General features: G+C 40.1%; 2 protein-coding genes across 11 annotated transcripts in view; one reads left to right on the forward strand and one right to left on the reverse strand.

The window, feature by feature from the left end:
- kiaa0825 (KIAA0825 ortholog) overlaps positions 1–12,569 on the reverse strand; it is a 119,724-nt gene extending 107,155 nt beyond the window's left edge. For all 3 annotated transcript variants that reach the window (XM_085181437.1, XM_085181438.1, XM_085181439.1), the window contains exons 1-2: positions 12,023–12,569; positions 6,321–6,457 (exon numbers count right to left, since the gene is read on the reverse strand). In XM_085181437.1, coding sequence (XP_085037563.1) covers positions 6,321–6,451 — 131 coding nt within the window. In that variant the 5' untranslated portion in view covers positions 6,452–6,457; positions 12,023–12,569. The remainder of the gene's footprint in view (positions 1–6,320; positions 6,458–12,022) is intronic.
- A 12-nt stretch (positions 12,570–12,581) lies between these two features.
- Positions 12,582–25,037, forward strand: part of slf1 (SMC5/6 complex localization factor 1) — a 34,554-nt gene continuing 22,098 nt past the window's right edge. The window contains exons 1-17 of one of the 8 annotated variants that reach the window (XM_085181440.1): positions 12,733–13,122; positions 13,202–13,287; positions 13,525–13,648; positions 15,225–15,303; positions 15,483–15,708; positions 15,802–15,955; positions 16,086–16,229; positions 16,327–16,392; positions 16,878–17,024; positions 17,617–17,786; positions 17,907–18,041; positions 19,710–19,857; positions 20,019–20,187; positions 20,481–20,626; positions 21,102–21,211; positions 24,245–24,334; positions 24,444–24,523. In XM_085181440.1, coding sequence (XP_085037566.1) covers positions 13,114–13,122; positions 13,202–13,287; positions 13,525–13,648; positions 15,225–15,303; positions 15,483–15,708; positions 15,802–15,955; positions 16,086–16,229; positions 16,327–16,392; positions 16,878–17,024; positions 17,617–17,786; positions 17,907–18,041; positions 19,710–19,857; positions 20,019–20,187; positions 20,481–20,626; positions 21,102–21,211; positions 24,245–24,334; positions 24,444–24,523 — 2,083 coding nt within the window. In that variant the 5' untranslated portion in view covers positions 12,733–13,113. Of the gene's footprint in view, positions 12,658–12,732; positions 13,123–13,201; positions 13,288–13,490; positions 13,649–15,224; positions 15,304–15,482; positions 15,709–15,801; positions 15,956–16,085; positions 16,230–16,326; positions 16,393–16,877; positions 17,025–17,616; positions 17,787–17,906; positions 18,042–19,709; positions 19,858–20,018; positions 20,188–20,480; positions 20,627–21,101; positions 21,212–24,244; positions 24,335–24,443; positions 24,524–25,037 lie in introns of those variants that run through there. The other 7 variants (XM_085181446.1, XM_085181445.1, XM_085181443.1 and 4 more) reach the window with 7 other exon arrangements.

Here is a 25,037-nt window from a genome sequence, read left to right on the forward strand (position 1 = left end):
AATTCATATAAAGAAAAAAAAGTATGAATCACAGGGTTGATGATTAAATAATGGCATATCTTGGTGTCAATGTAATTGCTTTGGGACTTTTGAGAGGTAAATTTGAAATGCATGACTATGTGATCTAGTACTTCCCGTGTCATAAAAGATAAATATTCAAATAGTGAAACAAGTAAAAAATATATATATTTTTTGCACACCTATACTTCTGTCTCTCAGACATGTGCACATATGCTTGTATGTGTGTTAGTATACATGACACAAAGCCAAAGTGCAATTTCCCCATCAGACAGCTCAGCTCATCCCCTACCGGGGACTATAAAGTGCCTCCTGCCCGCTCCTGGGCCATGAACACATCCAGATGTCTTACAATGGCAACACATTAAATAACCGTTCAATCTGACACATTTTCGTTTCAGAGGGGAAAAACGCAAGGGGATAAAATGTTATAGACTGTTACAAACTGCCATCCTGTAGATTGAAAGCTGCCTGATGATACTGTTCTCGCTCTCGTTAACTACCTTCCTCTCGCATTCTTTTCGTCTTTAGGCAGGCCAGATGATGCATTTCACTTTATTCTCTTGACACCAATGCGCCCACTGACAGAAACCCTGATTATAAAGTGCCGTTTTTGTATGTTTATAGAGATTTGATACCAGAAAATACTTGCTACACATATGTAGAACTGTCAGTTCTACATATGTGTAGCAAGTCTTTCACCTTACCACGTGTCTCTGTGTGTGATTCTAGGTAACGCTTACTTCATAGAAAAAACATTGCCTTGTGACAGATTGTGAGTGCTGCAATTCTTCACTACATTTGCCCAAAGCTCACTGGTTGTAAAACACAGCTTCAGCAAGGTCCGAGCAAAACACCGAACTGCCCATGGCGCTGTGTGTAAAATTAGTATACATCACTTTAAACAACACAATGGAGTGCTGAAATGCTGGTTTGTTTGTGTGAGATCTCTGGCTTTTCTTTCTCAAGGGAAAATATAGCAGTGAGTTCCTGATAAGCAGCAGTTGTGGATACAGTGGACTCCAAATAACAACCCTTTACTTTTCTCTGTTTTAAATAACTCTCGGAACAGTTGCTGTAGATTAAATGGCTTCAGAGAGCATTGTATGTGTGTTTATGGTAAGTCATAAACATGGATGTTCATTCAGGGCTCCCCATCAGGACTTCAACATAGACAGAAGGTTTCAAATGGCTGTCCATCTGTAGCTCACTGCTCACAAACTCTCCAGTTCATGTAACACAAAAATGTAAGTAGACTGAACTTTCTACTTAGATAGCCTTGGACTCGTTCTTGCTATACACATGCAGTATATATCAGTGTGATTGACAGACATGTTTGACCAATATAAGGCCATAGACTGAGACGGGGGGTGGGGTGGGGTGGGGGGGTTGCTCTTAGGCTTCAAGTTTTTCCCCAGTTCCACTCTTCATCACCTCACTCTTGCCTTCACCCAAGAAAAGCATGCTCTAATAGCTATAGCAAATACACCTGCTCTCCGGGTACATTTTCAAGGCTTGACTTGCCTTTTTCTCTCTCCATTTCTACTTTTTCTTTTCTCTCCCCTCAACACTCTTACTTTCCTAATTTGTAAGAGTGTTGTACCCGGAGAGCAGCAAATACACCTGCTCTCCGGGTACATTTTCAAGGCTTGACTTGCCTTTTTCTCTCTCCATTTCTACTTTTTCTTTTCTCTCCCCTCAACACTCTTACTTTCCTAATTTTTTTTCTTTACTTTCGCCTTTCAATTACCCCTCCTTAAGGCCTTGTGCTCTAAGTCATAAAGTCAGTGTGGATGGTCTGTGTCAAGAAGTCCATCCAGCTTTCTACAATGTGATGACCTTTTGGCCGCTGGTGTGAATGCTACCTGCAGCCTAATCAACTTGGCAGGATTAGCTCCAAACCTGATGACTTCCACTGCCGGCAGCTTGGACGGTGAGGAAAGAGACAGAAAGAGTATGAGAGAAGAGGAAGGCAGAAATGGGTAGAAAACAGAGAAGTCACAGAAAATAAAACCACTCAACCATCTGTGTAAAGACAACAATGGACGAACCCTTAATGGCAAAAACGCCAGAGCAGAACTCAACAAAAGACCCTGAGAATGAGAAAGGAGGCAGAGGAAACTAGGAGGAAAGAATTCTTTAGGCCTCTTGACAAATATGTCAATCATCTTACCCTAACTGACAAACACACACACACAGACACACACACTTGCACTGTTACTGCTGAAGTGAAATTTAATTGTTTTTCAGTCTAGTTCAGGGAGATAGTCAACACCCGCCAACCTTCACCACCGCTGAGAGAGAAAGGGAGCAACTGGAGGTCTTTTATTAGATATGATGGCACATTTCACAGCTCCGTGACTTACAGAAACCCAATCCTGCGATTAGTCAGCGCTTTGACGTTATCTTAAGTTTCTTGTCAGAATTAATTTAGTGTGGGTGGGCTGCTGTGGGGCCGTCTGTCTGTCGTGCTCCGCTCCCCTCCGTTTGCCTACAGGAGGTGGGGGATGGAGACAACGGGGGCAGGAAGATCCCTTTCAAATAAGCCCCAGCTCCAGTCAGTGCCAAACCAGCCGCCTGAGAACTAAATATCTCCCCCATCAAAGGGGCCTATTCTGTAAGGGGAAAAGGAGTGAATGAGCTTGAATGAACAGGCTGAAAACGAATCCCGTCTTGGCCCAGTCTGTTGCCCACTTAGTGTTTTCAGCCGTCATCCCCCAAGACACACAGCCTACCCATGACACCGGAGAACTGATATAGGTGATATGCTAACTTAACACACGTGTCACACAGAGCTTAACACAAAATCAATGACATACATTGAGGACTAGTATTTTTGTTCACTGAAAAGGACCGTTGCACGATATTCTACTGTGGCACGTTTTCAGTTCCTTTGGTATGCACACGCATTGAAAATCACACACACACACACCAAGAATTAAATGTAAAAGTATTGATACTCTACCCTGATCAAGATTGGCAAGTGATTAGTGAGAGTCATTTGCCTTGCCCGTGTGAAACTAGAGGCCTGTCTGGAGTCTCAGTGCTTGTGCTGACACTTCATTAGAGGTCTTTTCCTGGTGGCCTGCTCCATCCGGCAACACACACCCACCCCTGCACTGTCCCATCTGATGAAAACTAATGGATTACAGCATTTCAATTTGGGGGAGCCAGCTCTGTTGTCAGCCTATCTTACTCTCCTTCAATTAAACAGCAGCTCTTAGGCAAATCTCTGACATCTGAGAACTGGGAACAAGCCAGTCATTCTGACCCATACATGGGCTGAAGTCCTTCAAGGGTGAAGGCAGCTCTGTTTCCTCTGCCTCCCAATTTTCCTTTCCTTTCCTCCACTTCCGCAATTTGTCTCAGACACTGATAAATCAATTAGGCAGCAGGTGAGTGAGCTTTGGATGTATGTGTAGGTGTGTATATGTCTGCAGCCCACCCAGGTTAAAGGCAAACGAGAGGCCTTGCGAGATTTTATTTGCCTGGATGCGTCCCGACAGAAAACGAGTAGTCTCGGAGGAAGTTGGCTGCAGTCTTGCAGAGATACTGACCAGTGGTCCCCCACGGCGAGAGGAGGATTGCCTTATTTTTAGCCCCATTCTCCATTATCTGGACGCTTTGTTCTCATAATGGTTATCCCTCTCCCATCTGCAGGAACACAAAATAACCCTTTAATGCTTAGAAAGCAGAAAAATGGCCCGGCCTTCTGTAATAAGCCTTGAATTACCTACCCAAGGGTTTTCGTTTCAAGATGTGGAATCTTCAATTATTATGTTCCCATTTAGAAGGAGGAAGGAAAGAAAAAGAGAAAAGGGGAGGGAGGCAGCGAGAGAGAGTGAAGAAGGGATGAGTCCCAGACACTAATGGTGCCAGAGTGAGGCTTTGTTCACTTGCTACATTTAGCCTGTCCTTCATCATCTGCCCTCAGCCTCACAACACCACAAACGATAAAAGACCTGAAATATAGATTTCTCTTATTTTTCTCTTCCCCGTGTCTCACTTTTTAACAATCTACTTGTACTCCCTCACTATACGGATCTGTAATAAATGACTGATACCTATATTTCAGTCCTCAGTGCATAAAAGAAAAAAAACAACAACCTGGGAATGCATTTCTGCCACATATGATGACCAGACTGTTCTTACTGTATAATTAAGAAGAATTTATAAAACAAACCTGAATTTTTGGAGAAGATATAAACTTTGAAAGGTGTCCCTTAATACAATAATCCCCTCAATAATGAACAGAGACAGAATTAAAATGTTAGAAACTATATCATTTAAGTTGACAAAGACATCGCATCCAGTAGTCACAAACCACATTTACATGTGTTATTAGAGCATCTAATTAAAACTGAATCAGAAAGCAAGTTACAATACAGTGGTGCATCTTGGTCAGATTTAATTCCCGACTACAAAGTAATAAGACAATCATTATCAGCTCTCGTTTTTTTCCTGTTCTGTTGTGTGAATTATTTACTTTAGTTTCACAGTTGTAATCAGAGTGTGGATTTAATTACTGTATTTAAGATTCGAGAACACACAGCCACACTGATAATCTGTCATTTAACTCCTCCACACGGCTGCCACTGTTTACCAATCTTGCAACAGATGCTGCGTTATACATCTGTGGATATAACCACAAAATCTGATTTTGTTGCAACCAGCTAAAACATACACACAGACAAGCACAGACACAAACACGCACACAACTGTGATCTTTTAATGGGAGGTATTTTAGAGGCAGAGATTTCTGCATTAGCACGCAGCCACTGAATCCTTTTACCATCCCCCCTTCAAGTATTAAATGGTGTAAAATGTCTAGTAAAAATATGAAACAGACAGGTTAGAGTGTAATAAGATGTAGAAAAAAAACCCCATCATAGGAAACACTGTCATAAGCCATGTGATGTTGAGTTGTGCCCATAACCAGTTTGAGTCTCCACTACTGCTTTCTTATCTGTGCAGCCAACATGCATGCAATCAGAAAAAAACAATCCCACCTTAAGTAAGAGGCAGTCATTAATAACTGAACATTAGAGATTTGAGAGATCAACTGCTACATATAATCCTATGAAAAGTAAGTACACCTTATTGTTCAGTAGCTTATAAAACCAACTTGAGCAGCGTTAACGTCAAGTAATCCTTTTGTGTCATTTTCAGTCATTTAGGCCCGCATTTCTTTACAGCGTTGCTTTTGTTCATAACAGTGTTCGAGTCAGGTTGAGGTCTGGGCTTGGGCCATTGCAACACGTTGATTCTTTTGTTTTTCAGCCATTCTGTAGTAGACTTGCTGTTGTGCTTGGGACCATTGTCCTGTTGTATGACCCAATTTGGGCCAAGCCTTAGCTGTCAGACAGATGGCCTCAAATGTGACTCAAGAATATTTTGGTATACAGGGAAATTCACTGTTGACTCAATGACTGCAATGTGCCCAGACATGACTACAAAACAAGCCAGTTGGTATGATGTGTTTGTACTGACATGCTCTGTTGGTGTTTTCCCAGACGTGGCACTGTGTTATGTCAAAGGCCATTGCTCCAGAAGTCTTGCGGTTTGTTCAGTTTTAACTTTGCAACCTAAGGTGTGCTAGCATGTTCTCTTTAGAGAGAAGAGTCTTTCTCTTGGTGATCTTTCCAAACGAGCCATACTTGTTAGGTCTTTTTTTTTTTTTTAATTGTAGTATCATGAACTTTAACATTAAACATGCTAACTGAGGACTGTAGAGTCTGAGATATAGCTTTGGGTTCTTTGTAGTTCTTCTGAGCATTGCATCATCTGAACACGGCAATTCGCGGGGACACTAAGTTCTGGGAAGACTTTGGCATTGTTTTAATACACACCTTACAAAACCTCAGCTTTTATAAAATTAAAACACCCTTAACTAGAGGCACCTGCCACTACTTACTTAATTCATACTGTTGTAGCATTTTGTCACAGAACTGTATAGAGCCACATGAATATATGTGAAAAACATCCAATGTCTGAAGTACTGTTATCGATCAAAACTTCACAAAAAATACTTTACTGCGGTGCTTTTTTATTGTAATACTAATCTGACCACTATATAGCACTGGGTTTCCTGCACTTCACCTGCCATCCACAGAAACAAAAGGAACGCTTCACAGGAAATAATCCGTCACAAATAAACCAACTTAAAATGTCACTGTTATTATTATCTGGGGTGACAAAAAGGGGTGTAAAGTGTCTGGGTGATGTGAAATTCACAACATATGTTTGCGGTGATAAAGATCAGGAAACTATATCAAGTCAAGCCCTCTGCGACTCTGACTCACCTGTTGGCATTGAGATTGAGCTTCTCCTCTGTGTCTTTCATAAGCTGTTCAAAGTCCAGATCACTGGAAACACCTGGAACCAGCAGCTCCACAAAGGCATGGTCTTCAGCAAAGTCCTCTGGCCACTCCATAGTGCTCTGTAAGATAGGGAAAGCATTCTTTATCACCACATTATATGTTTACCAGTGTACACACCCCACTTTCTGTCCCTTTTCTCTTTCTATTCCTCTGCCTTCTTCTCCTGTCTTTCAGCAACCTGGCCTTTACCCGGCATCATACTCACTCGGAGAATAATTTTAATAAATAAATAAATAAATAAAATTTTAAAAGACTAACAAAAGGGCCTATAGGGAGTCGGCAAAACATTCAGACTATGATTCTGCTTGATAAACTGTCCCATAGGACAGGTTATGTAAAAAAAGAAAAAGATCTGTACCAGGTTATAAAACAAAATAAGGCACAAGGCTTCACTGGTGTCAGGATTGAATCAGCAGTGTAGATTGACATCAATCAACCGCATGATCTAGAGTGTTGTATCAATGCAGCTGTTTGAGAAGCGGCGCACACATTCTGTACACCCAGCACAGATTCTCATGTGATCTAATTTGAAATTTCCTCAAACAGAAGTCTTATTAAGAGGCTAAAATCAATTTCACCTGAAACACCTGAAACAAGGGGAAGTCTGTTATCAACAAGAAACAGCCCCCCCTCCCTTTTTTCTCAGAAAAATCATTTGCAGTTGGAGGGCTCCTGATCAAAATGCATTGCCTGAGCCTCTAACCATTTCCACCTACTGACACTACAGTAAGTTAGCAGAGGAAAAAAAGAACAAATAAATAAACAATGAGGTGAGATGCTCTTCAGTCAAGGCTTTAAATAAACAACTCATCTCCTATGGTCTCTCCTGGAACTGCGGGGCCACCCTCCCACCCCCACCCTGTGGTGCTTAATGCTCATGCTAACAGCCAATCCCACGGCAGTGCCGCACTGCTGGGTCTCATATCAACATTGTCATCAGCACGAGTCAAGTGGAAGGTAATGGAGAGTGTCTGTGTCAATTTGGCTTTCTCACACTCCGCCTCTCGCCCCGTCCTCGTCATCTGCTCTGATTTTAATAATCCCTGTCAAACTCCAAACAGCTCCCTGCACTCCGCTCTGCGTCTTCGCTGCTGCGTACAGTCTATGCCACTCTCCCTGACAGAGTAGACAGGAAGCTCAACATTCATTTAGCCTGCACAAAGGGAGGCCTGTCCAGCTGGACAAATATTATTTTCCTCTGCTGACAGCCTCACCAGTTAAGCTTGTCCTTTATTATTTCTCCCTCTCTTCTTCTCTCTTACTGCTTCCCCTCATCATCACGCTCCCTCTGCGCCACTGACTGAGAGGGGGGTCTATGCCCAGTCACTGCTAAAAGAGAAAAGGATTTTCAATCCACGGATTAGGAACTCAACATTGTAATTATATAGACTGAGCAAGATAGTGTGTGTATGTGAGTGAATTTGAATAGTTTCTTTGTGTGTTTGCGCTTTCTACACTACCGTGCTTCCTTTCAGGTGCTAAAAGGATAGACAGACAGATGGACAGAGGGTCTGAATGTCCTCACTTTATGTCTGCTGGGTGTCTACCTCCTGTTCTGCCATAATATCATCTGTTATCTTAAGCGTGAGTGTGTACATGTAGGTGTGTAGGTGTGTGTGTGTGTGTTAGGATTCACCAGGCATCACACAGGGCCTCATTAGTACTATACTTTAAATCATCCAGTCTCCATTGTCTTGTCATTAGCTCTTTAGAAAGCAGATGTTGGAGGAGCCCCTGTGTGTTTCGCAGCATTGCAACAGGGACAACAGGGCCAAGCAATGAAATGCTGCCTGCTCGAGACATCAAATCCACAGCTATTAGACCAGGATAGGAAACACACTCTCCCTCTCTCTCTCTCTCACACACACACATCACTGTCCAATCTCTCTTGTTGCTGCCTGTCTAACCCAGCTAGGCTAACACACAGGCCCATTTACAGTAATGAGTTTGTCCTGAAATATTTAGCAGCGTATCCCCCAGGCTGCCGCTTTAAAACCACTTAGAGCATGTCAAGTTAAAGTCAACATTATTTTAAAGAGGGTACCTAACAGTCTGCTTTAAAGGAAACATAATAAATTAAACAGGTGCATAATCTAAGATCACACTAGTGCTGAGAACTATCTCATTAATACCCAGAGGAGGCCACTGCTTCACTGTTACAGTGCAACCAAGGGGCCCTCTACATTACTTGGATTTTGACTCATGATCTTGACTGGCTACTTTATCACTGGCTTTGTAAGAGGCACAACTCTTGTAAAAATGTATCGGTCACTTTTGTCTTTGCTATAGGGAAATATGTGGATATAATATCTTCCTAAAATATGCTGTGTTAAACCATCCAGATTTCAGAACGCAACAACTTTTTCCTCAACCTAAAAAATGCCTATGTGATTAGCCTACACAGAGGGAATGAATAATACATGACTTCCCAATCTCCTCGACGACCAAATATTACTTGTTTTTGTTGTTGTTTTGTTGAGTAGTTACCATCATTCAGCAGTATTAAAGTACCCTGAGCAATGAGTCAATTACAACCCTTTAAAAAAAAAAGACAATATTGTGACACTGGAGCAGATCATATATCTTAGCTTATTGCAAATGCCATGAGTTCAGCAAACTTAAATACTCCGATCCTAAAGATGCATTTAGTGCTCATGCACAAAAAGACTGAATGTTGGAAAATGATTACTGTACAGAGGATAAAAATGAGACAAAAGTAAATAAATTAATATGATTTAAACTGGATGAATGCAAATGATTAAAACTGGTTGATATATGTTGCAGTAAAAAAAACAAACAAACATGGGAAATCATTTCCTTTGAGAGGTTAGTACTATCAATTGCTTTTGCTTTTACACCACTTTTTAACTCATAGATAAATGATCATTTATCAGAATTATTGTTGATTACGTTTTCCAATGTCAGTTTGTCAACTGGGGCTCCAATAAAACCTGGTTCTAACTGATAGAAGCTGGATCATCATGGTTTACTCCCTTAAACATACCCAGGGTCGCACATCTGTAAATCCCTAATAAACTGGGTCCCACCTCAGAAGCTGAGAGAAGTGTAATAAACGATGAAACCCACTGGGCCAGCTTCCTCCTTTAAAAGGTCTGGAAGCGACTCAGAAAAGTGGCTGTCAGACTTAAGAAAAAAAGGCATGTAATGACAATCTTCAGACGGAAAAAATGAACTGAAAAAATGATGATGATGATTATTACTATTACCTCCCCTAAAGAGGTTTTTTTTTTTTTTTTGGTAGCATTTGCAAGCCCAGGTCATTCTGTCTGTAAACACGGCAGTTTGAAAAGTTTTGAATGAATGCTGATTAAAATTTGTAGTGTTGTAGAGTTGAGTCATGTTAACAATCTATTAAAATTTGGCTTACATCCACCAAGGTCCTCAAGGTCAACTTAATGATTCACTGGTTGAAAATTGACAAAAAGCCTCATAACTTATATAAGGCCTTATAAAAACAATAATCCTTACAAGTGTTGTGTAAATCTATAGAAATTACAACATAAAGACTTAAAATATTACGTTACATTTGACTTCTGACCTCTCCTTCAAGGTCAATAGACTGATCTGAAGGTGAACGTTATATTGCTATACAGAGCTATTTAAAATGGTTTCTTAGTGCCATTGATTGAATTGACAAAATAATATAAAAAAAAATTTAGGGAATGATATACGTGGATTCTAAATATCAAGTTACTTTGGACTTCTGACCTCTTCTTCAACATCAAATAAGGTCAAACTTTCAATGTCTTTTATCTTTATAATCATACTTTAAATTCTGCTGTCTTTGTGGGTATTGGCAACATTTAGGAAATGATACTGAATATCACATTATAGTTTGCATTCAATATCATGTCACATTTGACCTCTGATAATAATAATAATAACAATAATAATAATGATAATAATTGCTGTTCTGGATCCCAACAAAAACTCTGTTCAGTGCATTATAAATCATATTTTATTCCCAGTAGAAAACAGGAAATAACACGTGTTTAAACTGGTCTAATGTACAATTTCAAGAAAAATACAAGTTCATTTTGAATTTGATGGCAAAAATCTCTTTAAAAAAAAGTTGGGATGGGGGCAACAAAAGGCTAGCAAAGTAAATGATACTAAAAAGAAAAAGGAAAATTTGCAACCAGCTTGGTTAACTGGCGACAGTTCAGTAACATGAATGGGTATAAAATGAACGTCGGAGAGAAGCAGAGTCTCTCAGAAGATGAGCAGAAATTCACCAATCTGCAAAAAACTCTGTGTACAAATTGTGAAGTTTCAGAGAATTGTTCCTCGGATGCCACTTTAGCTCAGTGGGTGAGCAGGTGACCACATGCCAACTCACTGGAGTGCTGGGCACAGGTCCAAGTTTGAGTCCAACCTGTGCACCGTGTCCTAACCCTCTCTCTCTCTCTCTCTACTTTCCTGTTTATCTTCACTACTCCACAATTTTTTTTAATACCCCAAAAAAGAACAATGTTAACTGCAAAGGCCTGTATGTCTGCTGTTATGAAGGTGCATTAGTACCTATAGAAAGCCAGAGGGGCCGATGAAATTAATAGTGGCATTGTAAAGCGCTTTGGGTGCCTTGAAAAGCGCTATATAAATCCAATCCATTGACCTATAGAATTGGCATCTAGAAAGGCACTGGTAATTCTGAAAGGTATATATACACATTTTAGACCAACATATGTCCCAAACCCTAACCACAAGAAAACCACATACTGAAGTCAACAACATGACTTCATAATAGAAGAATCTGGGTGCTGAACTGCCTGCAGACCAGGCCTTTCAGCAACTGAAAACATTTGGCATATAATGAAATAAAAAAATACAACAAAGAAGACTGTTGAGCCAGAATTCTCTGTCAGATAAGAATGGGACAACATTCCTCTCCCAAAAGTCCAGCATCTCTCATCATTTCCCAAACATTTATGGACTGTTGTTAAAAGAAGAGGGGATGTACCAAATTTGTTTGAAATGTGTGGATGTCATCAAATTCAAACAGACCTTTTCGTTCTTCTTTAAATGATACATTTCTCAGTTTCACATTTGATATGTTTTCTATGCTCTTTCATAAAACAAAAATGTGGGTTTATGTGATTTACAAATCTTTCCGTTCTGTTTTTTTATTGACATTTCACACAGTTTTCCGATTGTTCAGATTGGGTTTGTAAATGTTACAAGACTCACTTCCAGGATTCAACAGATAAAAGCTTATCACCAAAAAAGTTGAGCTGGTCACTGTCACTTGCTCTTTATGGGGGGTGTTTGGCCAAGCACTGACACATTCTGACCTTCCAGATCAGACTTTTTTTTTTTTTTTTTTTTTTTACATCCTAATAATTTCATCCATACAACAAAAGAAAGGGATAAAGACTGCCTATCATATTTATAAAACCTCATCTAAAAGCAAAATAAGCAACTGTAACCAGTTAACACACTAAAACCAAAGTGTGCCAAAACATTTATCAATTAATGATTCTTCCCCTCGCTATTAATGATAATTTTATGATTACAAAGCAAAGACTTAGCCATATTGTTGTTTTGATAATGAAAGAAAACCACAAAGAATACAGACAGGCCCTGCTGAGACTGTTGACTTTTACCTGCTTGTCGTAGTTCCTGCCATACAGCCACACACAGACCTCTAAGCTCACCGCATGCAAGGAAGTGGTACTGCGTTTGATTATTTTGACAGTTCATCTGTATCTTTAAAAAGCCGTTTCGTGTGTCGTATAAAACAAAAGAAACCCGAATGAAACCACTCGACTCACTCAGCGTTGCATGTTATGCGTGTCCTACCTTACAAAAGCTCTTACTTAATCCATCCGGTGTTAATCCATTACCGGCGGGGAAAATGTGACCGACATCATTTGTAGTCACTTCATGCTGATATCTGTCTGCGACAACTATTTGTAGCTAATAACAAAAACCGAGACAATTCAACAGCCAATAAAAATATGATATTGCATTACTATGACAGGATATCTACCGCTGTCACCAAATATTGCACTAAGCAGTTTATGTACACAGTTTCCCGGGCAGCCGATATGGCAGAAGTCGCATGTCACTTTTATTGGTTATCTATCGATAAAATAGCCCCGTTACTCAACCACTGCCGCACAACATCTAGTTATTTTTTTGGCGATTTCCGGGGACTGAAAGCGTCCGTGACAACAACCCGGAAGTAGCTCTATGAAAACTTCCGCTCGGTGGGAAATTCCAACTGACGAATCAAATGGTAGGGAAACGCTTTCGCCTTCGGGAATTAATAGCATAATTTTTACATATCGAAGATGATGTTTTATTTAAAACATATATTTAATATATTCTGACGTCTTTTTTAAATCAAGTATATAGCCGTTTGTTATTGAGAATGCATGTTAAAAATGTTACCATATGAGAGATCCCCCCCTGTCTTTCCAAAACAATTGGATTTCATAAAGCTGCTCAACCTTGCAAGTTGGGTGGTGTACTCGCGTGTAATTTTTCTCATTAAACTTATCGTTTGGCCGTTATGTTGAACATTTATCCACACTAAAGAGCGAATGCGCCATGGATTTTTGTTTGGGACGGTTAATGTAGCTTCGGATAAAGTAGCCACACACTGGTCGAAGTTTATTCACTTTGTTGGATGTTTTTGTCAGTGACAAGAGTTTGGCGCGCCCGGGTGTAATTGGAAGTTACCACTGGTGGTATGACCGAGGTACTTGATCAGCTGTGCCATTAAAACAGTTGACATTACTTATTGAATAGAAAAGAACTGATATTTTTTTTCTTGTTAGTTAGTCTACTCTGACGCTGCAAAGCAAATGATATGCCAGCAAGCCTTAGTTAATTATCAACTGAATAAAATCTTGTCACGATCTGTGTAAGTATTGACTTTGATGAATTTTGTAAACTAGCTAAGCTAATATTCTTGATGTGCAGTTTGAACAGTACATTGTTCTTCCTGATGTACCAACAGTGAAAGCTTATCGTGAAAACAATCTAAGTCATCTAGTCAAACAAGAACTGCAACATTAGATTGGCCAATGAATGATGCGATCTATCATAACTTATTGTCTCCTACAGTTTAACGAAGTACTTCATTTTGGCTCTTCTTCAGTTTCTTCGCGAAGATGGAGACCTGCACACACGTCTTCCAGATTTCTGGGATCAAAATCCGCGATGAGAAGAGAGTTCTGATCCAGGGAATTCAGCAGCTGGATGGGAAATACATTGGTGGCTCAGTGAGTAAGATTGAGATCCCTCAGTAGATTTTAGGGAAATGCCACGTGCACTTGTGCCCAAGCTGAAGGGTTGCAGCTTGTGAATAATTTCATTTTTCTTCCTGATGCGTTTAGTCTTTATTCAGCCTATGCGATGTAAGAAAACATAATAGTTAGAGACCAATCATAAACTAAAGTAATGATGAAAGTGTTTAGACACCAATCAAAAAGGAAATGCACTTGTTCCTAAAGTAGCTGACTGAATGAATTACTTGCTGTGCTTGCTGTCAATCATTAATTAGTTCTGTGGAAGTCTGTGTTCTGTGTCTTTGTCTTGACAGTCCAAGTAAAGTTTTCAATTGTATTTTTATATTTATATATTGCTTTGATTATCCCTCTACACAAATGAGAACAAAACTATTAGTGTATATGTAGAATTTCAATTAAAGTGTTGTTAAACAGCAAGGATCTTTTTTAATACAGCTTTTCCAAGCGTCCTAGTTTTATTTTGGATCTTATTTCACACACAGAACCAAAATGATTGCACAAAACCCCAAAACTATCAGGGTTAAAATTATTAGACCTTTGTGCAGGTCAATAGCGCTAACTTTGACCTTTGGTTTGCGTCGTCGTTGTGTTGAAAGACGAAGCAGCAAACCAGACCCAGTTCTGCTGCTGACTGCTTAAGATTTTCTTTCAAAATCTTCATATCCTTTTTTTCATGATTCCTTTCACGGAGATGAGATTCCCACTTCAGGACGCACTGAAGCATACAGCATAATACTCCCACCACCGTGTTTCACTTTGGGGATAGTGTTCTTTGGGTTGTATGCCTCACCCTTCTTTCTCCAAGGATAAGCAGGGTCTCTCTGGCCAGAGAGCCCTGGTTTTGTCTCATCTGACCAAAAGATGTGGTTTCAGCATGTGCAGTCTTTCTGAGTTTTTCTTCATCTGCAACCTCGCATTCCATTCTTGTGCAGGTGTCTAATGATTGCCTTCTTTGAGTATACAATTTACAACTTGGCTAAGTCATTCACTAGTCTCTTGGAAGTTGTTCTGGGGTCTTTAGAAAATGGAAACACTGTGATAACTTTGTATCCATATTCTACTTTGTGCATCAACAATTCTTTTTCTCAAGTCTAAACTGTTTTCTTTCTGTTTTTGTCATGAAGCTTTCTCCTGTGACAGCTCAAACTCTTGCTAAAGTTTTTATACTGTGTGTAAGTTGGAAGGTAGCTCTCGGTTTTCACATGATTTTACAAATTTTGAGCATTTGAGCAAAGCTAGTGTAGAAATGCTGTTAAAGAAGCACTAGGCACTAGGTTTCAGACAAAAACTATAAATGTCTAAGGGGAGCTGATTACTTTGCCCTGATTTGCAGCTAAATCAGATGGTACAACCTAGCATCCTCATCTATTAACTTACACGATAAATGTGAATAAATGAACTGGGGATCCACCTAAAAGTGGAACACTGTTAGTTGCACTGAACATCTGTTGTTGATTTCAAACTGCAACTGTTGCGTTATTGACAAGCTCCACTTACAAAACTGTCTTGTGATGATTACATATAACCACCTTAAACTGCCTTCTTATAGGTATATCAGCACACTTGCACCCATCTCATAATCCCTCAGGTGTTGTCCAGCGAGAAGTTTTTGGCAGCTTGTGCTGCAGGTGAGTCATGATGGCTGTGAATTTCATGTCAGTGGATCTTTGTTTTTGTTGCTATTTTAGCCTACATACATTTAACGTAGCCATAAAATGCTTCATTGTTTCTTACGTTTTTTAAGTCCTAGAGGTAACATAACACATTTTATTGAATTTCTTCCCTCTTGCTGCTCGTCTCTTGCTAGGAAAGTGGGTTGTAACTCCCGACTACGTGCTGGACAGTGTTAAGAATGGCTCCTGGCTCGCAGAGGAACCCTATGAGGTGGCCATTTCCACAGGTTCCTCCGCTGCCTTCTACCCTGTCAAACAGTGGAGAGAGAAAGTGGCCAGTGGGAGACTGAAAGGGGCCTTTCAGGGCTGGAGGGTGCTCCTTATGGTCCAAGGGTCCACACGCAGAGCAATGTTCAAACGGTTACAAGCCCTTGTTCTCTTTTAACCCATGTTCAAATAAAACGAGTGTCTGGTTAATTAATACATTTTTGGTTTTTTTTTATTCATTCACAGACTCCTAAAAGCAGGCAGGGCTGAAGTATATCACTGCCCTCCCCCCTCTTATGCCTCTATCACTCATGTCATGGCGAAACCTGTTACAGAATCCTCAAAATCCCACAGTGCTCCTTGTTACCCTGTGAGCCACATAGTCCAGCACCTCTTTGGGGTAAGACATAAAAATGCATGTTTAAAAAAATAAATAAATAAATATTTTTTTTTTATGGTCTTCATTTATATGTGCACATACTAGTCTGATCTTTATTAAACAGTTCATGTTAAAAAAAATTATCTTGTAGACTGAAAGCCTATTGTTTGGGGGTCAGAGCAATCGTGTGGATATGAATTTCAACATAACCGAAGAGCAAGAGGCTCATCCAGCAGATGTGAAGGACAATTTCTCAACTCTGGAGGCGGAGCTTAAGACATATATCAAACAAGTGGTGTGTATTTGGTTTTTTTTTTTTAAAAATTTACGAGTGGTTTTGTGTTTTCTTGACATTATTATCATTTTCTTTTCTTTCTTTTTGTTGCTTCTAGGGCCAGCCAAGACTGTGCTTCCTTGAATATTTGGGCTACCATGACCCCTATAGTCCCCTGGCTCAGGTAGATGTGCAGACATATCAACCCCCACGCTTGATCACTACTGTACATCTCTACAATAACTATATGTTTCATCAAGAGGATCAGGTCATTTAATTTCCTTTATGTCATGCATTTCAATGGAAAGTGACATCTAGAGCAAGGGCGCATCATACCCAGGTCACAATTTAACCACCACTGTCAGCTGATCTGAGAGTTTTGATTGGCAGGCCTATTAACAATACTCTCCACTGTCCTGTCCATACCTTACCCAAGTGGATATTGCTAATAGAAGTGCTCATGTTTTTCCATATGCCATTTACCCATAACAGACAGTCAGAAATGACCCCCAAGAACTTTTAAAGCCCGTTCACTTCCTATTTCCATTACCCTTCTGCCCTCAACTTTTTTTCCCCTCGTCTTTCTGCCATCCATCTCTTTGAATGCTGTGTTTCCTTCTGCTTTCCATATACCTCTTGAATTTTATCATTGTTCTTGTATTTCTCCAGGCAACAAAAATGGACTTCAGCAATGTTGGCTGCATGATAGAGTGTGGCCTCTTCACTGAAGCCTTGGACTCAATCAGAAGCGGTGTGTACCCAGGCCTCCTGCCACCGGCGCCGCACCTGATCTCCCTCTTTGAATACGCTCAGCAGGTAGGCATTACCATACTGCAGAAACTCCCACCTACTGCTAGTGCAATATCCTCAGGGGCTGCACAAAAGTATAACTTGCTCCACGTTTTTGAGTGTGGATAGCTGGCTTTGAGAGGTCTTTTTATTGGTTTTACTGTCTTTTGATTAAACTGTAATTTAGAGATGTAACTCATAATTCATTTAGTTATTGTACCTTTTTTTGATAAGTAATTTAGTCTGTGAAATATCAGATCTCATCACATCCTCACATTTCCATCAAATATTTAACTTTATGTGACCAACAGTTCAAAATCAGAACAAGAGCGTGCACAGTGATAGCAAACAAACATACTGTATTTACTCTGCATCATCCTGGACCAGCTGGAAATAAGTTTTACTAATTACTTTACTTAACTTTTACTTATTTACTTATTTAAAAAGAACAAAACAAAAACTTAAATTATTGTTTGGCTCTGATTACATTCTTGGCATCGTCACATCCATTATTTAAGAAAATAAATAAATTGTAGCTTCACTGAATTTTAAGTCTGTATGTACATCCCCGCATTCAAACCAACTGGAACTCAGTTGTTGTGTGCTGATTATGTCACAGGGTAACGCCACATCTGTCTTCATGAGAAATTTCCAGCAGGTCCTTGATAAACTGCTTATTACCAACCCTCCCTGGATGGCTCCCAAGTCAGTGAAACAGTATTTTACTCAAGTGCTGCAGTGTCCTCGGTGTAAGAAGGGTTTGTGGTCTTTTCTAGAGACAGCCATCAGGTAATTATTCCTGCTAATAATTTTATACTGCAAAAATGAAGAGTAACCATGTGATGTGTAGTGAACAAACACTCTAGTAGGTAGCAGTTGTGGTAATCTTACAAATATTTAATCTTCCAGATATTCTATGTCTAGTGAAGAGACCTGTCACGCACTTCCTGGACCCGGCCTTCCAACATTGTTACACTTCCACTGTTACATCCTGACTCTCTTCCTGAAGATCTTCCAGGGGGAGCTCCACTCAGTCACTGCCGGGTAACAGTTTAAATAAACTCAGTTGGAGAAAGAACCATTTTTTATTTATTTATTTTAAATCAATCAGTTTTCACACGTGAATACCTCACACATGTCGGGAGAATCGTTGCTTGAAGTTGCCCTTTCTGACATGTCCACTTCGACCGTATTCTCATTATTATATCTCAATATAATTAGAATTTAAATGATTGGTTGGGCACTCACACATCATACAGGAGGCAGAGCTGCCTTACTCTTACAAGGACTCTGTCGAACATTATAAAGACTTTGTGCTGGATAGCTGGCAGGGTAAAGTCTGTTTAATGTCTGATACAAATGATTAGGACATTTGTGTTCTCACACGCAGCTCCTATGGGTAATGTCTAGTCAAGTTCAGGGTTGCAGTGCATGTGTGAAAACAGCTTTAGAGTTGATTTCTCCTATTCTGTTAGTCACAAAGCTCATAATCTGTATTGCAAGGACATACGTGTAGAAATTCTTAACAATCACTGTAGTTTAGCTGGAGTTGATACAGTAAGGTTTTTAAGTATTTGGAAAATTACGCATATTTTTGCAATTTTGCTTCATGCTGCCACAAATTAATCTACATGCGATTAAAGTCCAGACTTTCAGATTTAATTCAAGGTGTTCAGCAATTGACTTCTATTAGCTGTTTAGGAATTACAGCCTTTTTCCTTTTTTTATTCATAGCTTCCTTTTGGTTTTTTTAGTTGTTAGTTTTTTTTCCAGAGGCTCAAAAGAAATTGAACAAAGTAGCTTAATTTCAAATTGATGTTGTTTTTATTAATTATTGTTTTTTTTAATACTTGGATGAAAATCCTATGTAAACAGCGACCGCCTGAAGTCTTGAACCCATGAACTTCACCAAATGTTGTGTTTCCTCCCATGACATGTTCTGCCAGGTCTTTACTGTTTTCCTTAACCAACGAAAGGATTATGCAATCATCTACCTTAGCTGTCTTCTGTGGTCTTTTAGGACCTTTGGTGCTTCTGAGCTTGTTTTTAAAAATGTACTACACGTAATGTTTTTGCTCCCTCTGAGATTTTTTTTTCCTGCTTAATGTAGACTTCTGTCACCTGCTGGGGTTAGGTGACAGAAGGGTTAGGTCATTGAATAACGAGGGAACGGGCAACAGGTGTCATGTGACCTTGAAACTGCTTGCCACTCAGTCGTCTAGTTACTTTTAATACCAGGGGGCTATGTATAAAAATTATTGTAGTTCTTATTCAGATAATTAAGTACTTTGGTTGTACCCCATGAATAAAAGCTGAAAGTCTCTATTTTAATAAAAAAAATTTTAGCTCATCTTTTTTTTTTTTTTTTTTTTTTTTTTTACTACAAAATTTGCATCACCATCCTAATAGTTGCAGGCCTAATCGCACATGATAACAGGTAAATGGAATTGATGAATTGTCATTCATACTCCTCCAAATAAACAGAGTGAGAGTGAGTCACTGATTCTTCAATAAAACTACACAAATGCAAAAATGTTTGTATTTGTTGTACTTTTTGCAGTTGTGGCTGTTTGAAAGTAAATAGTAATTGTACTACATCTATGTTTTTGCTGCTATTGTAATTAGCTGTCGTTTTATTTTTTGAAACATTCATTCTAGTGTTTGCCTCAGGTTGTCCATCTTTATTTACACCTGGTTTTTGTCCTTCCTTAGAGAGTTTGTGCAGCTCCAGGGAGCCCCTCCAGCATCAGCATCAGGATCTTTGCTCTATAGAACCTTCTGGACTGTGTGGGAGCACTCCACCCTCTTGTCCAGTGCTGTAAAACAACTAATGCAGCTTTTGATACAGGCTGCCATGGCTGTAATTTACTTTGATATTCTTATTGGATAATGTGCTCAGTCATTCAGAATGTTATATTTTGATCCATAATTGACAGCAGATTTGTAGTCTGACCTCATGAATAAAGTTACTATTGCTCATGGAGCTTGCTAGGTTCAAAATGTTGTTTATCTTTTCTAAAGGAGTATGCCGAGAGGGATGAGAAGCAGAAGTTGCACTTGGCAGACACCCTACTGGATTTCCTGTCTGTGTTGGTGGAGTTTTGGTGTCAGCAGCATTTCAAATTAAACCAGACACTAGTGGAAAAAGGCCTAAAAGACCTGTCAGAATATCTTGCTGTCATTAGCCAGGGTAAGTGATTAAAAACTGAAACTTGAGAACAGGAAGTATATTCAGAAAAACAAAACTTCTGTTATGTAAATTCTGTCCTAAGTTCAAAGTTTGGTTTCTGAATTTCATTTTCATTTACTTAACAAGTGGTAGAAGTCGTTTAAGCAGTTTAAAAACTTTATTTAGCAGAATTGTCTCTCTTTTATTTGTACAGTTTGACACGAAGGGGTCAGTTTTCTTTATTCTAAAACAAAAATCTCTTCTAAAAAGATGCTCTCTTACCTGAGTTTCCTCTGTGTTTTTTTTCCCCATAGATTTATCTCCGAATATTTTGGTAGAGCTGGTTATCAGGGTTCGCTCTACCAGGCTTAAGTTGATGGTGGCTGATGCCATATTCAGGAATCTCTGCTGCAGAAATGGATGCACTATGGGAGATGAACCTCTGTCACTCAAGAAAATGGTGCGGTTCTTGTTCCCATGTTTCCCTGTCCTTTATTCCTTATTCCCTTTGGCAGATTTTGTCATTTCTACTTCTGGTGCATTTGTGATCATCTTCCATTTTTACCTGAAACTCTGGAATTTCTTTTTGGATTCACAGTGGTTTCTTGAGTGTCTGATATAATTGTACACAAAAAAATAATGCTTTTCTCTCTCTCTTTTCCCCCACTTTAAGTTAGTGTTAGAAGCAAAACACACAGTTGGTCAGCATTAGTTAATGACAGTTTTGAAAACTGGTATAGATTACATTTGCCCTTATGTGCCATGAAATGATTTCTGATGTCGTCTAACCAGAATATTATATTGCACTAGAACATCTGGCTTTCTCACTCTCCATTGGTGACTTTGTGCTTCCTCAATTCCCCAAGGACGCACATATCAACTTGCAGTGTAAAGGCACTGTCTGACCTTGTGTATATCTGTGTGACTTCTGACAGGTGCTTTTCTACCTGCCTGCTCTGGGAAGTTTGGCTCTGAGTCCCAGTGGTACTCGCCTCAGGACTGAGCCCAGCTCACACAGCTGCACTAGTCAGGGGACCGACTGCAGGTCAGTTACACGTAGCTGTCTGTCTGTGCTACCGTTAAGTCCACATTGTGCATTCTCACAAGAGCCTGGAGCAAAACATGGAGGGGCTTACACACAGGGGTGGAGGCTGCACAACTGTCTGGTTTAAAATTCCAGTATGATGTTCAAATGTTTAACTTTGCATAAGCTATAGCACTTCAATGTCTTGTATTAGATTTACATTTGCCAAACTTCTTGAAATGTATTAATTTCTGAAGATGAGCTTAGAGATTCCCAGTGGCAGTGTGTTTAGTTAACTTTTTTATTTTTTTTGACTGCAGAAAATTGTGACTATCAATCATATCAATGTCTAGTTGTCTAACCTTGTTTAGAGCCTGCATATCTACTAAAGATATAGTCAAATGTCTATAGCAGAAAGCATGTTGCTAGTAATCTTTTAGCAAAAAATACACATGAAAAGCTGCCACCCTGTAAAGCGGGTTATTGTACCATGTTTGTTGGCTTGTCTGTGTCTAAAATAGCTGATGTAGTCGACCAGCAGTTTTCTGTGCCTCCATTGTCTGGATTCTTCTCACATAGTTCACGGTAGACAGCATAGCATTAGGCCAAACAAGTGAAAATGAACAGATCCTTTGAGAAATGTGAGCGAAAAGGAACAAAGGAACACCTGGTGAAAGGAGAAGTGTGTGGAGGTGAGGAGCAGAGATGCATGAATGGACTAAGGGAAAGCTGGAGACAGACAAATAGAGGTCAGACGGAGCGAGAGGAGTTGGCATGTGATGGGTCGTGCCCAGGTCTGATCCTATCAGTGTGTGCTGGCTGACAGGAGGGGTGCACAGGGAAGTTAAACACACACACACACACTGATATGGAGAGGGAGCCGCAGATAAACTTGGGTATCCCATCAGGCCTTTGTGTCTTCCCATACGACCACCACGACCACCAGCTCTCAAGCCCCCCATCCCCCCCCCCCCATCTCTCTTGGTCTACTCTTGCATATTAAATCCCTCTCTAACTGCAAACGCACACATGCACACACTTTATCCATACCCCATATCAGACATCTGCTGTTTCACCAGCAGGTAGTTGGCCTGGAAAAGGGCAGGAGTCACCAGGGAGCAGGTTCATGTGAAGGCTACTGGTTCATGCACAGACCAGATCTTCTCTTCCCCTCCATCCCTACTCCGTTTCTACTTTCTGCTTTCCCTGTATTTGCAAGGGGTTTACTTTATTTTGACATAGGCATGTGAAGAAATAAATGAAACAAGGAAAGGAATCTGTGTGGATGAGATAAAGAAATGCCAAAGGGCATGTAAAATCATTTGACCCTAAAAGAAAGAATGAAATCAAAATGACAAAGCCTGTGATGAGCTGAGAACAGAAACCAAGACGGGAAGCTTGTTTTCTGGTTTTCATGGTTAAATTCATGATATTGTACATAGCTGCAGTGATCTTGACAATCTTAATCAATTAACACATTTTATGTTAAAGGATTTATGCATATGACACACTGCATATTCTATACAATAGCCTGCATGATGAAAAACTGCTAAGAAGTAAAAAAAAACAAACAAAAGGAAAAACACATTATAGATATAAAAAAAAATCAGCTGTTTGTTGTGAGAGTGCTCAGTCGTAAGACAGGAAGGACTGGTTGGTTCGTGGTCAACCGGGTGAGTTGCAAGTTCTCCTCCCTGCTATCAGTCACCTCTCACTTTCAGAATGCATTAGGCTGTTTTTGATTGACTCAAAGATGTTGTAGTTCTATTTGAGATATTGTGAGCGTGTTTCTTCCGCATCAACAGACAGGCCAGCAACAGGGCATGTGTCCAAGTTACACCAAGCTGACAGGGTGGCTGATTGACCGACTGCTTAGAGGGCCATTTGATTTGCCAGGTGGCTGGTTGCATGGCATGGAGTGCTGTTAGCAGAAGGGAAGCTGTAATTAAACTGTGGTTTTCTTTGTGCTGGCTTAGTCATACTCTTTCCGTTGCTGTAATCGTTTTAGCCCACTTGACTATAGTGTTTTCTTTCTTTCTGTGACCAGACCTCTCTACGAGTCCCAACTTCCAAATATCAGCTAGGGTTTTAAGAAAAGCCTATAAAAGGATCAGCTAGATTCAATAAGATTTTTATAGTGAAGACAGATAAAAAGTAGGGGGGAAGGATTTCTTTTGCTATGATTAGTAAGAAAAATCCCATAAATTGCTTTCTTTCAGCACTTGACCAGCATTTCTGCATTATTTCAATGACTGCTCCTACGTTTCTTTAGTGATTGCCTCCAAGGGCACACGCTGCTGCAGGCTCTTGATTGATAGCTGGGCTGCTGTCAGCAGACTGGCCTCCTAAAGTAGACCATGAGGAAAGAAGAGACCGGGGTGTATACAAGCCAAGTACTGTCAACTTCCACTGCCTGTATGGGCAGGGGACACTTGGGTGAAGTGGTTAAATGTGAGACACCCTCAACATAGACACTGTTATGGAGTCACTTTCTCGCGCACACTCTCTCTCACACATGCACACAGAGCTTGTCTCATCTCTTCTCAGCCTTGTCCTTGCTAATAACAAGCAACGTGACAGGACGTGTGTTTCCTCCTCACTGCTGGGAGCTCCTTCCTGGCTTCTGAACAACCCAATTACCAGGGAACAAGCCTCTTCCCTGTAATACGGATGGCACTCCACTTCAATGCAACGCATGCGCATGTGCACATACATATACACACAAGACACCTGTCAGGCTTCACGCAGGCAGATCTTCCATACCTACACACAGGACTAGTGACAGCCCACAGCTATTAGCACGCCACTACTTTGAAGAGGCTTCACTTTCTTTTACTAGTTATTCCTCCTAATGTGCTTGCTCACATTGAATTCTTCGTCTCTGCGTTTGAGGCGTTAAGTGGGAGGAAAAGTGTTTTGGAGACAGGAATAGAGGATTAGTTGTGTGAAGTGTGTGTGTGGCCAACACAGTAGGGGTTTGACAGATATTGTCAGATTTCATATAAGATGATATCGTGCCATGAGGGATTCATTTGCTAATGGCAATTTTCACAGTACAGTGATGCTGGTTCCACTTTCTCCACCACTGGGTCTCCCTGCAGTCATGCTCAAATGGTCAATTGCTCTTGTTTACATGAATCATGGGTAATCACTTTTTTTTTTTTTTTTTTTTAAATTTGAAGAGATTTATAAATACAGCATGTGTGTATTTTCTCATTAACCCTTGTGGGCCACATTCTTTTTCTCCATACAGACCTCAAAACTCTTTGGAGAATGAAACCTGCTCGGAGAAAGAGAACACCCCCAGAGGTTTGAACAGAGTCAACGCAGCAGGTACAGCATGTGCATGCACCCATTATTCGACAGCATAGCTTCACATTTGCAAGGAGTGGACTTTTAATGGACTGATGCACTACAGTAGGTCATCAGGAACATGATAGCGCTGTCATCACTTTCGGTTTAATGAAGAGCACATAATGCATGGCAAAAGTGATTGATTTGCATCGAACCACACTTCCTTCTAGTCAGCTTTATGAGCAGCTTGACTGCATAAGCGGGCCCGCCATGTATGTTTGTGGCAGACTTTGGACCATAATAACACCTCAGTGCTGTGCCTTCTCTACTTGTTATATCTGCGTTGAAATTCTAGACTGCGCTTTTTGTTTTGTTTTGATTTTTCGTCATGTCTTTTTCACCTTAAAAAAAACTGAACAAAAAACCCAAAACCCTAACAGATAAATGGATAAATCGCAGGGACAGAAATAATGGGGGGCACACACACAAAACAATAACAGATATTAGTACGCACAGTGTGGCTCAGATCTCCATTTTGGAGACATTAAATGCA

Source organism: Neolamprologus multifasciatus, chromosome 12 (assembly GCF_963576455.1).
Source record: "Neolamprologus multifasciatus chromosome 12, fNeoMul1.2, whole genome shotgun sequence".
Classification (NCBI taxonomy): domain Eukaryota; kingdom Metazoa; phylum Chordata; class Actinopteri; order Cichliformes; family Cichlidae; genus Neolamprologus; species Neolamprologus multifasciatus.